Source organism: Pseudophryne corroboree, chromosome 2 (genome assembly GCF_028390025.1).
Source record: "Pseudophryne corroboree isolate aPseCor3 chromosome 2, aPseCor3.hap2, whole genome shotgun sequence".
NCBI lineage: Eukaryota > Metazoa > Chordata > Amphibia > Anura > Myobatrachidae > Pseudophryne > Pseudophryne corroboree.
This window is the reverse complement of record NC_086445.1, coordinates 354,430,665-354,447,844: the sequence shown is the minus strand read 5'-3', so window position 1 is coordinate 354,447,844 and position 17,180 is coordinate 354,430,665. Positions and strand designations below refer to the sequence as shown.

The 17,180-nt window shown below is 44.3% G+C and overlaps 1 protein-coding gene across 1 annotated transcript in view; it reads right to left on the bottom strand.

The window, feature by feature from the left end:
• Positions 1-17,180, bottom strand: part of GRTP1 (growth hormone regulated TBC protein 1) — a 113,694-nt gene that overhangs the window by 81,858 nt on the left and 14,656 nt on the right. Inside the window, exons 4-5 of the mRNA XM_063953117.1 lie at positions 14,947-15,108; positions 11,774-11,898 (exon numbers count right to left, since the gene is read on the bottom strand). Of these exons, the coding sequence (XP_063809187.1) occupies positions 11,774-11,898; positions 14,947-15,108 (287 nt within the window). The remainder of the gene's footprint in view (positions 1-11,773; positions 11,899-14,946; positions 15,109-17,180) is intronic.

Genomic DNA, 17,180 nt, shown 5'->3' with positions numbered 1-17,180 from the left:
ACGTACCGACACACAGCAGACACACAGGGAATGCTCTTATCGAAGACAGGACCCCACTAGCCCTTTGGGGAGACAGAGGGAGAGTTTGCCAGCACACACCCAAGCGCTATAATATATATGGGAACAACCCTATATAAAAGTGTTGTTCCTTATAGCCGCTTAAATATATAAAAATATCGCCAAAATATGCCCCCCCTCTCTGTTTTACCCTGTTTCTGTAGTGCAGTGCAGGGGAGAGTCCTGGGAGCCTTCCTCACAGCGGAGCTGAGCAGGAAAATGGCGCTGTGTGCTGAGGAGAATAAGCCCCGCCCCCTATTCCGGCGGGCTTTTCTCCCGGAGTTTTAGACATTTGGCATGGGTTAAATACATACATATAGCCTTAATGGCTATATGTGATGTATTCTTTTGCCATAAAAGGTATTATATATTGCTGCCCAGGGCGCCCCCAGCAGCGCCCTGCACCCTCCGTGACCGTCTGGTGTGAAGTGTGTGACAACAATGGCGCACAGCTGCAGTGCTGTGCGCTACCTTCATGAAGACTGAAGAGCCTTCTGCCGCCTGTTTCCGGACCTTCAATCTTCAGCATCTGTAAGGGGGGTCGGCGGCGCGGCTCCGGGACGAACCCCAGGGTGAGACCTGTGTTCCGACTCCCTCTGGAGCTAATGGTGTCCAGTAGCCTAAGAATCCAATCCATCCTGCACGCAGGTGAGTTGAAATTCTCTCCCCTAAGTCCCTCGATGCAGTGAGCCTGTTGCCAGCAGGACTCACTGAAAATAAAAAACCTAAAAAACTTTTTCTAAGCAGCTCTTTAGGAGAGCCACCTAGATTGCACCCTGCTCGGACGGGCACAAAAACCTAACTGAGGCTTGGAGGAGGGTCATAGGGGGAGGAGCCAGTACACACCATGTGATCCTAAAAGCTTACTTTTTGTGCCCTGTCTCCTGCGGAGCCGCTATTCCCCATGGTCCTGACGGAGTCCCCAGCATCCACTTAGGACGTTAGAGAAATAGTAAAAAGATAGCTTATACTAGAATGTTACTACTGGGCTTGGACCCTACTTGCCTGCAGCACATGCACAGCTGGTGTAAGGCACAGGCACACACTGCAACAACTGGGAGATTGGAGTCATTAAAGAATGATTTGCAAAGTATACTAAATCTAGACACTGCGACTACAGCAGTGAAAGTCTAGTTGGTGGTAGACATGAAAGGATTTTCAATAGTTAAAAATTTACTAACACAATTACTTATAAGAAACAAAATAAAGCAGTAAATGCCATTAATATAATACAAATTACTTTCTTACTGCACATGAAAGGAGAACAGGGATTTGAAGGGTTACATTTTTACAAGTCAACCAAAACCACTTATACAACACAAAGTGATTCATTTTTTTCACGCAATTTCTCTTTCTGTTGCATGGATTCCAAGATTCCCTTAAAATGATGGTAGCAGACATGAATAAACAGACACAGGGAGATTATAAAGGTGTGGTGTTTAGCAGTGAGCATGCTACCACTCAGCCAGGGAGGAGGCCTCGGAGCTTGTAGACCAGTTAACAAGTTGTTACATTCCTACCTCTTGCCAAACACATGGAAACAAGAATGTGCTGGAGCAACAGCATCAACCTTACTGCTAGTGGTTACTAACAGAATTATGATGATCCGAGACTAACACTGGCCGAATACCACCTTTATTACCCAGTTCTGTTCAAGACATTACAGTAAATATGACTTTCCGATTTCTTTGGACACGTCACAACTGAACCGCTAACACAACTGTTCATATTGTTAACATTGAAACAAACATTACTTTTCTGCTACTGGGGTCACACAATGCACTTATTTATGATACTGCTGATCGTAGCTACTGGAACAAGAGTGCTGCAAAATAAAGTCCAATATGAATACAGCATTCGAGTGTAAGCGCCTCTGATCTACCTTCATTGATCAGACAATAATTAATAACATCCTTCCTAAACCAGATTTATTTTTATTATTGACTCATCTCTATTGGTTTTTACTGGCTTGTGGGCACAGATAAATAATCAAATACAAACTTATTAAACAGTTCTAAAGACACTTTATGTTACCCACTGTACAGTGTCTATGTAATGCAACAGCAGCATTACATGCTTTATGGAAGCAGCTTCTTGATGGAACATTTAGAATGCAGTGAACAAACAAGTACACCTCCCAACATTCTCTTGCCGAGAATCAGGACACACATGGCCTACCCCCATTAGACCAGGCCAGAAGACCTCTAACTGCTATTAATACGCAATCATCCCATGAAAGTAGGGACTGTTGGGAGGTTATATTTCTATATTTCTTATGGTTATAAAATTCTATAAAAACAAATGTATACATGTGCAATAAATTCACAGTAGCGCTGACAAAGAATAAGGGGCAAATCTTCCACAGAATACTGGGCGTTATTTAGAGTTGTTAAAAAACCAAAGAGTTAGCAATTGGGCAAAACCATGTTGCACTGCTGGTGGGGCAGATGTAACATGTGCAGAGAGAGTTAGATTTTAGTGGGATGTGTTCAAACTGAAATCTAAATTACAGTGTAAAAATAAAGCAGCCATTATTTAACATGCACAGAAACAATACAACCAACCCAAATCTAAATCTCTCTGAACATGTTACATCTGCCCAACCTGCAGCGCAACATGCTTTTGCCCAATTACTAACTTTTTTGGTTTGCCAACAGCTCTGAATAACCCCCGCTGTCTGCACATATTTCAGCTGATGACCATTTTCATAGCTGCCCGTCACACTATTCAGACAGACACATTCCAGAACACCCGATAAGCTCTACTCCTGTTCCTTACTGCTATCGCTGTACGACGGATGAATCCTATCACTTAGGAAATACAATTTCTTATGATTATTTACCAGAAAGAACAGCTTGTTCTGTGCACAGTTTTGAGAAAAAGATAACTAAGAAACAGAGTGACAGAAATGGTTAATATAACAGTGATCAGTGGATCTGCAGCTTTGCAGACTGGCTGACATAAGGGGCATGTTAGAGCTTCTCATGAATAGATGCTCTAGTTTCAAATCATTAAAAAAAAAAAAAAAAAGATAATTATCTACCTACAACAATCTTTAGCATACATTGAATAAAAGTAAGGCAGATCGTTTTATTAGCAACATATAATCCACTCTTGAACAGTCTGTGTGTGGCTGGAAATATAAATCGGGCTTCATGCAGTTTTTCTTAGATACTTCATTGAGAAACTTTGCACGGTCTGATTCCCCTTGTAGAGAAAAATACAAGCAAGCAATGTCTGCCAACTTTACAGCTGCAGCCATAGCGACAGAATGTTGCTGGACGCTTGGGCAGAAAAGATCAGGATATTAATTGAATGCGACTTTCAGCAGCTTCTGACCATCCACCTGGCCAGCACACTATTGTTTTATAGGACAAGTAGTGGTTCCTGGGTGTTACAGAGACTGATCAATTTTCCTGGCATCAGGCAGTCTGTCTATGCAAAGCCACAAACGATTAAACGATGCAAAACGTACTTAATTTGCAAACAAAACACACAAGAAACAAGACACTAGAGAGGGAATACAAACACTCCACAAGTGAAGCTCACAATCTACCTAATGGAAGCAGCTATTTAGCGAGCCAAATTAATATTTACCAGAACGCAATCAATTCAATAGAAACGAAGGCCATCCCAGGGTCACAAAGCTGACACACATTACTATGTAGATCAGTATTAATGGTAGGTTTCCCATGTGAACAGTGCTTTACCCTTGTTTGGTACAGACAAAACAGTACCATCCTTTGTTTGAAGCACCTTTTCCTTTTGGAAACAGTTCAGATTATATTAAATTAATGACTTTCCCTTCCAGGAAGAGGGGATAATACTATATCAGACACTATATAAAGCACGATTCCACATGTTCTGCAACCTGCCAGAAAGAGGATTTAGATTTCTCCAGTCTGGTCCAGCAATAAACAGGATTGCATGGAGTACAATACACTGCTGGTTATCCATACCAGTCAACAGCAGATGCACGAGAACCATCTTCTTAAATTATGCAACTACTCAGATATATAATATGGATGTGAATGACAAAGCAATGCCATCAACACAAACAGTGATGAGCGTTTGACAGTATTAAAGCAGACCTTGAAAAGTGACAATCATCTGACTGACCCACACCAAAAAATAATTATGCCAGTTTTGCAAAAGGAGATGTCTTGTTAGCAAGTAAGCTTTCGTTTGTGGGTTAGTATAAAACAAACAAAAGAAATAAAATAAGATTTTACTTACCAGTAAATCTATTTCTCGTAGTCCGTAGTGGATGCTGGGTACTCCGTAAGGACAATGGGGGAATAGACGGGCTCCGCAGGAGACAGGGCACTTTAAGAAAGAATTAGGACAACTGGTGTGCACTGGCTCCTCCCTCTATGCCCCTCCTCCAGACCTCAGTTAAGGAAACTGTGCCCGAAAGAGCTGACAGTACAAGGAAAGGATTTTGGAATCCAGGGTAAGACTCATACCAGCCACACCAATCACACCGTATAACTCGTGATAAACTTACCCAGTTAACAGTATGAACAACAACAGAGCATCAGACAAACCTGATGCAACCATAACATAACCCTTATTTAAGCAATAACTATATACAAGTATTGCAGAAGAAGACCGCACTTGGGACGGGCGCCCAGCATCCACTACGGACTACGAGAAATAGATTTACCGGTAAGTAAAATCTTATTTTCTCTAACGTCCTAGTGGATGCTGGGGACTCCGTAAGGACCATGGGGATTATACCAAAGCACCCAAACGGGCGGGAGAGTGCGGATGACTCTGCAGCACCGAAAGAGCAAACTCAAGGTCCTCCTCAGCCAGGGTATCAAACTTGTAGAACTTTGCAAAGGTGTTTGAACCCGACCAAGTAGCTGCTCGGCAAAGCTGTAATGCCGAGACCCCTCGGGCAGCCGCCCAAGAAGAGCCCACCTTCCTTGTGGAATGGGCTTTTACCGATTTTGGATGCGGCAATCCAGCCGCAGAATGAGCCTGCTGAATCGTGTTACAGATCCAGCGAGCAATAGTTTGCTTTGAAGCAGGAGCACCCAGCTTGTAGGATGCATACAGGGTAAACAGAGAGTCAGTTTTCCTGACTCCAGCCGTTCTGGCTACATAAATCTTCAAAGCCCTGACTACCTCTAGTAACTTGGAATCCTCCAAGTCACGAGTAGCCGCAGGCACCACAATAGGTTGGTTCAAATGAAAGGATGACACCACCTTCGGCAGAAATTGCGGACGAGTCCGTAACTCTGCCCTGTCCATATGGAAAACCAGATAGGGGCTTTTACATGACAAAGCCGCCAATTCAGACACACGCCTAGCCGAAGCTAAGGCCAATAGCATGACCACTTTCCACGTGAGATATTTTAACTCCACGGTCTTAAGTGGCTCAAACCAGTGAGATTTCAGGAAACTCAACACCACGTTAAGATCCCAAGGTGCCACTGGTGGCACAAAAATGGGCTGAATATGCAGCACTCCCTTTACAAACGTCTTAACTTCAGGAAGAGAAGCCAGTTCCTTTTGAAAGAAAATGGATAGGGCCGAATTCTGGACCTTAATGGACCCTAATTTTAAGCCCATAGTCACTCCCGCCTGTAGAAAGTGAAGGAAACTGCCAAGTTGGAATTCCTCTGTAGGGGCCTTCCTGGCCTCACACCAAGCAACATATTATCGCCATATACGGTGATAATGTTTTGCTGTCACGTCCTTCCTAGCCTTTATCAGCGTAGGAATAACCTCATCCGGAATGCCTTTTTCCGCTAGGATCCGGCGTTCAACCGCCATGCCGTCAAACGCAGCCGCGGTAAGTCTTGGAACAGACAGGGCCCCTGTTGCAACAGATCCTGTCTGAGAGGCAGAGGCCATGGGTCCTCTGTGAGCATTTCTAGCAGTTCCGTATACCAAGCCCTTCTTGGCCAATCCGGAACAATGAGTATTGTTCTCACTCCTCTTTTTCTTACGATTCTCAGCACCTTGTGTATGAGAGGAAGGAGGAAGAAACACATAAACAGACTGGAACACCCACGGTGTCACTAGTGCGTCCACAGCTATCGCCTGAGGGTCTCTTGACCTGGCGCAATACCTTTGTAGCTTTTTGTTGAGGCAGGATGCCATCATGTCCACCTGTGGCAGTTCCCATCGATTTGTAATCTGTGTGAAGACTTCTTGATGAAGTCCCCACTCTCCCGGGTGGAGGTCGTGCCTGCTGAGGAAGTCTGCTTCCCAGTTGTCCACTCCCGGAATGTACACTGCTGACAGTGCTTGCACGTGATTCTCCGCCCAGCGTAGAATTCTGGTGGCTTCTGCCATTGCCACCCTGCTTCTTGTGCCGCCCTGGCGGTTTACATGAGCCACTGCGGTGATGTTGTCTGACTGAATCAGCACCGGTTGGTTGCGAAGCAGAGGCTCCGCTTGACTCAGGGCGTTGTATATGGCCCTTAGTTCCAGGATATTGATGTGCAGACAAGTCTCCTGACTTGACCACAGCCCCTGGAAGTTTCTTCCCTGAGTGACTGCCCCCCACCCTCGGAGGCTTGCATCCGTGGTCACCAGGACCCAGTCCTGTATGCCGAACCTGCGGCCCTCGAGAAGGTGAGCACTCTGCAGCCACCACAGAAGAGAGACCCTGGCCCTGGGGGATAGGGTGATCAGCCGATGCATCTGAAGATGCGATCCGGACCACTTGTCCAACAGATCCCACTGAAAGGTCCTCGCATGGAACCTGCCGAAGGGAATGGCTTCGTATGATGCCACCATCTTTCCCAGGACTCGCGTGCATAGATGCACCGACACCTGTTTTGGTTTTAAGAGGTCTCTGACCAGAGTCACGAGCTCCTGGGCCTTCTCCTCCAGGAGAAACACCTTCTTCTGGTATGTGTCCAGAATCATGCCCAGGAAGGGCAGACTCGTCGTAGGAATCAGCTGCGACTTTGGAATATTCAGAATCCAGCCGTGCTGTTGTAACACCTCCCGAGAGTGTGCTACGCTGATCAGCAACTGCTCTCTGGACCTCGCCTTTATGAGGAGATCGTCCAAGTATGGGATAATTGTAACTCCTTGCTTTCGCAGAAGCACCATCATTTCTGCCATTACCTTGGTAAATATTCTCGGTGCCGTGGACAGACCAAACGGCAACGTCTGGAATTGGTAATGACAGTCCTGTACCACAAATCTGAGGTACTCCTGATGAGGTGGATAAATGGGGACATGCAGGTAAGCATCCTTTATGTCCAGAGACACCATAACATCCCCCTCTTCCAGGCTTGCAATGACCGCCCTGAGCGATTTCATCTTGAACTTGAACCTTTTCAGGTAAATGTTCAGGGATTTTAAATTCAATATGGGTCTGACCGAACCGTCCGGTTTCGGAACCACAAACATTGTGGAATAGTAACCCCTTCCCTGTTGAGGGAGGGGAACCTTTACCACCACCTGCTGGAGATATAATTTGTGAATTGCCGCTAACACTACTTCCCTTTCTATGGGGGAAGCTGGCAGGGCCGATTTGAGGTAACGGTGAGGGGGCATCACTTCGAATTCCAGCTTGTATCCCTGAGACACAATCTGTATAGCCCAGGGGATCCACACGTGAGCGAACCCACTGGTGGCTGAAATTTCGGAGACGCGCCCCCACCGCTCCTGGCTCCACCTGTGGAGCCCCAGCGTCATGCGGTGGATTTAGTGGAAGCCGGGGAGGACTTCTGTTCCTGGGAACTAGCTGTATTGTGCAGCTTCTTTCCTCTACCCCTGCCTCTGGCAAGAAAGGACGCAACTCTGACTTTCTTGCCTCTTTGTGATCAAAAGGTCTGCATTTGGTAATACGGTGCTTTCTTAGGTTGTGAGGGAATATATGGCAAAAAACATTGACTTCCCAGCCGTAGCTGTGGAAACTAGGTCCGAGAGACCGTCCCCAAACAATTCCTCACCCTTATAAGGTAAAACCTCCATGTGCTTTTTTGAGTCGGCATCACCTGTCCATTGCCGAGTCCACAGAACCCTTCTGGCAGAAATTGACATTGCATTTATTCTAGAGCCCAGTAGGCAAATGTCTCTATGGGCATCCCTCATGTATAGGACAGCATCTTTTATATGCCCCAGGGTCAGCAATATAGTATCCTTGTCCAAGGTATCAAGCTCCTCAGACAGAGTATCTGTCCATGCTGCTACAGCACTACACATCCAGGCCGACGCAATTGCCGGCCTTCGTAGGGTACCTGAATGTGTATAAACGGACTTCAGGATACCTTCCTGCTTTCTATCCGCAGTATCTTTTAGGGCGGCCGTATCCTGTGACGGCAGGGCTACCTTCTTAGATAAGCGTGTCAAAGCTTTGTCTACCCTAGGGGAGGATTCCCAGCGTAACCTGTACGTTGGCTGGAAAGGATACGCCATAAGTAACCGTTTGGAAATCTGCATTTTCCTATCAGGAGAATCCCAAGCTTTTTCACATAACTCATGTGAAGGGGGAAAAGTCACTTTTTGCCTTTTCTCCCCAAACATATAAACCCTCTTGGCAGGGACAGGGTTTTCCTCTGAGATGTGCAATACATCCTTCATTGCTATAATCATGTAGCGGATGGCTTTAGCCATTTTAGGCTGCAACTTTGCATCATCGTCATTGACACTGGAGTCAGAATCCGTGTCGATATCCGTGTCAACAATTTGGGATAGTGGGCGCTTCTGAGACCCTGACGGCCTCTGCGCTGTAGGATCAGGCATGGGTTGGGACTCTGACTGTCCCAAGGCATCAGCTTTATCCAACCTTTTATGCAAGGAGTTTACATTATCATATAACACCTTCCACATATCCATCCAATCAGGTGTCGGCGCCGTCGGCGGAGACACCACATTCATCTGCACCTGCTCTGCTTCCACATAGCCTTCCTCGTCAAACATGTCGACACAAGCGTACCGACACACCACACACACAGGGGATGCTCTATTTGAGGACAGAACCCCCACAAGGCCTTTTGGAGAGACAGAGAGAGAGAGTATGCCAGCACACACCCCAGCGCTATATGACCCAGGAATTACACAGTAACTTAATGTTTACCCAGTAGCTGCTGTATATACTGATATTGCGCTAAATTTATGTGCCCCCCCTCTCTTTTTACCCTCTTTCTACCGTGAATCTGCAGGGGAGAGCCTGGGGAGCTTCCTCTCAGCGGAGCTGTGAAGAGAAAATGGCGCTGGTGAGTGCTGAGGAAGAAGCCCCGCCCCCTCAGCGGCGGGCTTCTGTCCCGCAATTTTGTGTAAAATAATGACGGGGGCTCATGCATATATACAGTGCCCAACTGTATATATGCCCTTTTATGCCAAGAGGTACTTAATTGCTGCCCAGGGCGCCCCCCCCTGCGCCCTACAGTGACCGGAGTGTGTGGGTTTGATGTGGGAGCAATGGCGCACAGCTGCAATGCTGTGCGCTACCTCATATGAAGACTGGAGTCTTCTGCCGCCGCTTTTGACGTCTTCTTGCTTCACACGCCGGCTCTGTGAGGGGGACGGCGGCGCGGCTCCGGGATCGGACGACCAAGGGTGCTTTCCTGTGTTCGATCCCTCTGGAGCTAATGGTGTCCAGTAGCCTAAGAAGCATGACCTATCCGCAGTTAGTAGGTCTGCTTCTCTCCCCTCAGTCCCACGTAGCAGAGAGCCTGTTGCCAGCAGATCTCTCTGAAAATAAAAAATCCTAACAAAATACTTTCTTATTAGCAAGCTCAGGAGAGCTCACTAAAGTGCACCCAGCTTGGCCGGGCACAGATTCTAACTGAGGTCTGGAGGAGGGACATAGAGGGAGGAGCCAGTGCACACCAGTAGTCCTAATTCTTTCTTAAAGTGCCCTGTCTCCTGCGGAGCCCGTCTATTCCCCCATGGTCCTTACGGAGTCCCCAGCATCCACTAGGACGTTAGAGAAAACGGGATGCGGTCAAGATCCCGCCGGACGGGATCCCGGCGGTCGGAATACTGACACTGGGATCCCGACCGGCACAATCCCGACATATTCTCCCTCTGTGGGTGTCCACAACACCCACGGAGGGAGAATAAATTAGTGTGCCGAGCGTAGCGAGGCACCATGCCCGCAGCGTGATGAGCACAGCGAGCCCGCAAGGGGCCGGGTTGCGCTCGCCCCGCCCCCCCCCCCCCGGTCGGAATTGTGCCGGTCGGGATCCGTTGTCGGTATTCCGACTGCTGGGAAAAAAAAACACCATATTATTGTATTACATAGCAAGACCTATAAAGGTGGCCCTTGCAGTGTACAAGTCATAGAAACAAACACAGTAAAATAAAAAAAAAGTAAAGAATCACTTGAGCCATAAGCAGCACAGGGAACACTTCCCTAAAATCTAAATAGTGTTAGTTATTAGTAACATTTTACTAAGACAAACCTGGTGTAGCACAGGGATTGGAACTAATGCCATAAGGAGGCACTCGAGAATATTTTCAGTGGCACTTGTGGGGTCAGTCCCTCTCCTACTAGGCATGCTCCTCGTCCCCTCTTCAGCCTTCCCTCATGAAGGATACTCTTTGGTACACTTTACTAACCTCCCCAGATGTCAGCAAGACTGCACTGAATAGCGCAAATAGCTTTTTATACTACTCATTTCAAGCATGTGGATATCGCCAAGAAGGCCCACAGATATCCCAGTACAGCCAGCCACTCTAAAGATGGAGAACTTCCATGACAAGGAACTTCAGGGTTCATTCCGAGTTGGTCGCTCGCTAGCAGTTTTAGCAGCCGTGCAAACGCTAAGCCGCCGCCCTCTGGGAGTGTATCTTAGCAGAAGTGCGAACAATGCATCGCAGAATGGCTACAAAAAAATATTGTGCAGTTTCTGAGTAGCTTCAGACCTACTCAGCGCTTGCGATCACTTCAGACCATTCAGTTCCGGTTTTGACGTCACAAACACACCCTGCGTTCGCCCAGCTACGCCTGCGTTTTTCCTGGCACGCCTGCGTTTTTTTGAACACCCCTGAAAACGGTCAGTTGACACCCAGAAACGCCCACTTCATGTCAATCACTCTGTGGTGGCCATTGCGACTGAAAAGCTTCGCTAGACCTTGTGTAAAAATACATCGCCCGTTGTGAAAGTAAGTCGCGTGTGCGCACTGCGCCACATGCGCATAAGTGCCGGATTTTTACTTAATCGCAGCGCAGTGAACATTTTCAACTAGCGATCAACTCGGAATGACCCCCCTCAATCTCTCTATCGAGTGAATCTAGCATACAATTACATATAGCATAGAGGCTGCAGGAGTTATGTAATAGTTCCAAAGCTTATTAAATTATGTGATGTTGGCAAGTTCATTGCTAAATTTAAAGTGGCAATCTTTTATAAAGGAAAACCAGCCCTCCAACTTTACATTGACTGCAAACTTGCTGAAGTCACTGTGATTCTATAATCTCAGACCCTTATACGTAAATGTCCTATATTTTATTTGCCAAATCAACTTTCTAAGGGAGATTCAGTTCTCTGCAATGTGCACATTTACAGTAACACTCCAGAACTTCCTGCACACCTCTATGGCTGTGAAGGAAAGTATTTGAGCTTGTGGTGGCTGGAAGTTGTTGGAGAAACAGCCTAAATGCCGGGAATTCTTGCCAATCACTTTGAACTGAATCACCCCCACCACCCCACCCCTGGAGCTTATTTTGCTCAGCTAGGAAAGCATCAAAATACACAATACCATAATCAAAGTTGCAGAAAGTGTCCAGACTTACCTGGCAATAACCCACAGCTTTATTATGGTGTCCAAAAGCCACTAAAACATTATATAGTGTCTGCTGTAAACAAGGACTTGCATTCTTACGAAACTTCACATTATCAGGGAACGTCCTGTTCAGATCTGCAAAACAGACATACCAACTGTAGCATCATAGACCTCACAACGGACTAAAGTGACTAGAGCATAGCACAGGATAAAACCAATCACCATTAAAATTAAAGTATAGTAACTAGGGAAGTTAACTATAGCAGCGAATCAGGTCAAACTTCCTGCTGACCTCCATCCAATCAGTAGGAAGGACAACCTTCAGCACTGTGAAATCAGTCACTGATACAGTAAGTAGTATGTCCAACAGTAGACAGCAGGGCTTGTAGCACATGACTCTAGATGGGTGAATATAAGAGGATAATTTAGTATTATGTCCAGTATACAGTAATGCTAAGAGTATACAGTACATAAAATACAGAACTGAGCTGTAAAGAAATATTCTTTCATGCTGCAGGAAATATATCTCGTCACGTATTATTTTTAATATACACAAAATCACAATGTTAATTTTTGCGGTCTTTTTAAATGTTTACATCACAATAAATACTGATAAATTTACATGTGGACAAGTTAATACTACCTATATAACAAAGTGTCATAGGGAGTTCAGTATTACCCAGCATTGGGGCAGATGTATTAAGCCTGGAGAAGGCATAAGGAAGTGATAAACCAGTGATGAGTGGAAGGTGATAACGCACCAGACAATCAGCTCCTAACTGTCAATTTACATATTGGAGCTGATTGGATGGTGCATTATCACCTTCCACTTATCACTGGTTTATCACTTCCAATTGCCTTCTCCAGGCTTAATACATCTGCCCCATTATCCCTTATCTGCAGGGCTATACTTTGGAAGCCAGCCAGGAGGAGGAGGAGGAGGAGACGGATGGGGTGCAAGCTGATGGATTAAAGGACCATTATCTTGGGAACACACTGGCAGATATAGATCGGCTTTTCAACTAAACGGCCAATATATTGTGGGTGTGTTGGTGGGTGTGTACCAGCAATATGTCTGTGAATTACGTTGTTCGAAGACATATCGCATTGGCCCTGCAGCACAGCTGATGGTCGACATATCTGCAAATATATCGTTGCATCATGCTGTGTGTACAGGCGGCCAGTACAACTTGCTACAGGGGCAGACGTCACAGCTGGGTGGGCAAATGAAAAAGCCCTCCCAGCTGCATGACAGGGACCGACATATTGAGCGGACACTTACCTTGACTGGCTGCTCAGTTGGCATGACAGTGAGTCCTCTGACATAGTGTAAGGGTGGATACACACCTGACAGATATCAAACAGATAAGCCCTCTGACTCTTTGAATCTGGTAGGGGACCCAATAATACTACAGTATTTATTTAATTTATCTTAAAGTTGCGTTGGCTTTGTTTTAAAGAATATGTAATAAATAATTTCTTCAGAACTATCTACAGTGTTGCATTATATCTATCTGTTTTTGCCATGAAAAAATGTAATGTCAACGTAGGGTGCAACAAAGAACAAGGGAGGATTGTTTATGAAGAATATCTTGTGAACTTTAAAAAAGGAACTTTTAGCCAAAGGAAAGGTGATATTACCCACATTGGGTGTGGAGTGCAGTTCTTCTGGAGGATATACATTTTTCTTATATAATGTTTTTGAACTTTGGACATTTTATTAGGACTCATACATTTTTTGAATCTTTGTGAGTGTATATTGCCTTTTGATTATCACAATTTAAGAGTATTTCCACAGCGCTGAAGGAGGAGGTACACAGCAATATAACAGCTTACCTTTTTATTAGCTGCCGTGAGGGAGAAGCTCTGATTTAAAACACATTTGTATAAATTTTGCATTCTCAAGAACTACATCCACTATGGGGTATATTCAATTGATGTTGGATCCTTTCCGATGGAAAGGATCAGACATTTGAGTATTCAATGAGCGGGCGTTCACGACAATGCCAGTCCGACTTTTATTAAAGTCGGATTGACATTGTCGGAAACGGGGCCAAAACCAGTCAGATTCGGCTGCCGCTTCCAACAAACCACGTGGATCCGCATCCGAAGATTGCTTTACTTTAGTTCCTCCTGGGCTCCAAGCACACAAACTTTAATGTAAAGCTTCATCTCATTTTTTTCTGAATGCCTCCCCCCCCTTTTTATTGTATCATATGTTCATACCAATACAGGACACTACCCGGACTATTAACAAATAATGACGAGTTTATGCATCTTTTTCTTTATTTGTTCAAATCATTTATTTTACTGATTGTTATCAATACTTGCATGTACTGACTGATATTATTTGTCAATTTGCTGTTTATGATTTACTTTTTTTTTTTCCTGTAACGCTTTCATAATACCTCAATAAAAAAAAAAAAACACAACAACAACACCACCACCACCACCACCACATGGATCCGCGGCTATTCCGCCGATCCACGTGTTTTCCGACAAGTCGGAATTCCTGACTTGTCGGAAAATCTGAGGCAGGACTGAATAGACGGAACCCCTACAGACCTAAAATAGTCTGAAACTGCCGTATTTCCGACAAGACGGCAGTTTCCGTCAAGAACTGAATACACCCATAAATGTAAGAGATCAAATTAATGTAAATCATTATGCAACAAATGTAGACAGTATTTACCTTTTTTATCCTACAAAAGAAAGCGACATCTTTCTTTTTGAATTAATAGAATCCCATATAAAAAGGGTCACATTTCTTTTGGGGATGCAGTCAGGATCCAGACATTCAGAATCCCAATGGCTCCCAACAGTAAGTGCTGGGGTTAGGGTTAGGCACTAGGGGCAGTATTAGAGTAGTAGAGCTGCGGGAGGGGTGGGTTACGGTTTAAATACATACCAGGATCAGTCAGGATTTTGACCACCAGGATGCCACTGTCGGCATCCTGAAAGTCTGGATAGCGAGTGCCAGGATTTCAATGCAAACCCTCTTTTTGTGTATAAATGCCACAGGCAGCGGAGAGGAAAAGTCCAAAGGAAATGAAGACAACACATTAAATAAAATAATAGAACACAGATCTATAAGCTTGTATCTTTCCAAAAGCAAGTATGAGGAAATGTTTCATGTCTATAACATGGGAAAATCAAATTGTACCATTAAAATACGGATATTACCAGTGACAACTGCATCCACAAGCTTTGCATTGTTCTGTCCATCTACCAATGCACTGCGATAGTATCCTGGATTCAACTCCATTTTGGCTTGTGCTCCACTCACCATCATCCACACATAAGAGCGATGTTCATTAGGAATTCCTTTCCTAATGTATCTCTTTACTGAAAGAATAAAGCAGAAGTACAGTATAGGGGGTTTTCTATAAAATCACACAGCAAGCAAAATGCAGCAAATGTTATTAATCTTTCCTGCTCCTCTGGTCACAGTATGTACAGCTCAGGCTACAAAGTGCAGCTAAAAGCTTCTTGTCAAAACAATATACCTGGAAAAGTTTTCCGTTGAAATTAAATGGGATTTAAAAAAATAAATAAAAAAAAATAATAATATCGACTTCAGGATCCACTGAGAGGTGTTCCCAGAAATCAAATATTGACATTTCTTGAATCCCTCGGTTTCAGTCAGCATAAAAAAAAAAAATATTTCCTGTACACTTTGGCACAGCCACACAACTATATGACACTGTAGGGACAACCTACTGCACTTCTGGGATGACCCAGTGAATGTAATATTAAGGGCTTGTTATTTGACTTCTGTTAATTATACTGTAAGTATATGACAAAACCACACAAGCGGTAAGTGTTTTGGTAAGGTTTTTGTAAGCGAGCTACCTAAAAAGTACACAGACATTACATGCATTTTCTAATGTCAATGTTTGAGTCCACATTAAGAACATACTGAAAAATGTAGTGTGCTCAGAAGGACTCTAAAGAAACCAATGATGTGAGGGCATGCAGATGCTGTATATACACTGATGTGATGGACTGCAGAGTTGCTGTACTGCAGACAATACACAGAGATAGAACAACAATTAGGACAATGCAGTGTGCAAGTGTAATGAGTGCCAGTGGACTATCCGTCATGTGGGGGATAGGGTCACATGTCAAACAAAACAGACCCCACAAGCATGTTGGCCCACTGGGAATTTTCCCTGTGAGCCCTATGGCCAATCCACCCCGGTCACATTTCTGCTTGCAGCTTCCTGAGGTGGCGAGCAAAAATGTGCAAAAAGTATTTCTAGGCATGCAAAGTGCGATAATTAAACAAATTAATTGCTCTGTCTGGCACCCATTAATTAGTGCAGATTTAAAAACAATAGAATCACCACCTTAGGGTTATATTCTTCCCTGTCAGGATGACAAACAAATTTGTGTTTCTAGTAGCAGATTATTAGGCTATTTATACAGGATGTAAAGATCAGAATGTGGACCATATGGCAAAAAAAGCATTCAAGTCACACAAGTGAATTTAACAGCATAGCTAAAATTTGAACCTAAACTCTACAGACATAATCTGAACTAAGCCATGCAAGACGGTCTAACAATTACTAATTACTTGTATGAGTATTTGATTAACTTTTCTATTGAAAATTTACTGGAGTGCTTACAATGGTTGCCATAATGTATGAACCATTTTCTGGCAAGCATCAACTCATGAACCAGATATACCCAGATAAAACTTAGTTGAGTTTGCTCTTACAATGCAGAAATAACCTTTTTTTTTTTTTTTTACAATGAATAAGACCAAATATTTGCAAATCAATGTTCTACGTGGATTAACACATAGTCCTGGTCACTAAAAGGGAATGCTATTTTGTAAGACTAAAACATCACTTGATTACCTTGAAAAGCCGTGAATTTACCTTAGATTCAAAACACCATCTACAAAAAACACAAACACCCCCTGCCAGTCTATTGGTGTCAGTTTACATTTATTTATATAACAAACACAGTAATATTAACAACTTAAGATAATTCCTGAATCTCTGTCTACTGTTCAGCCTTAATCATGCATACCATAAAGATCGTAGCCTTCCAAATACTAGAGGTGCAATTACTAGTAAACAACTAGTAACAACTGTAAAAAAATAGTCGCAACATAATGGTCAAGAGCTTAATAGTCCTCAGAAAAGGAGCAAACTCTCCTCCTCTAAAGAAAACATGGAAGGGAAAGGGAAATGTAATAGCCTGCATTTTTTTTAGCAATGTTGGCCTCCAAATCAGGAGACATAATAAGCGGCTATTTGAAGACCTAGAGATCAAGCTACCAACGAGGAAGAGGCGTCACAAGGAGGGCGCGGACCACAATCGGGTGTCATCCTTTCAAGGGGTGACAACAAAATACCAGCTCCTCTGCAGTGACTTGCTGGGTGCTGCAGTGTGATATTATCCTGTAG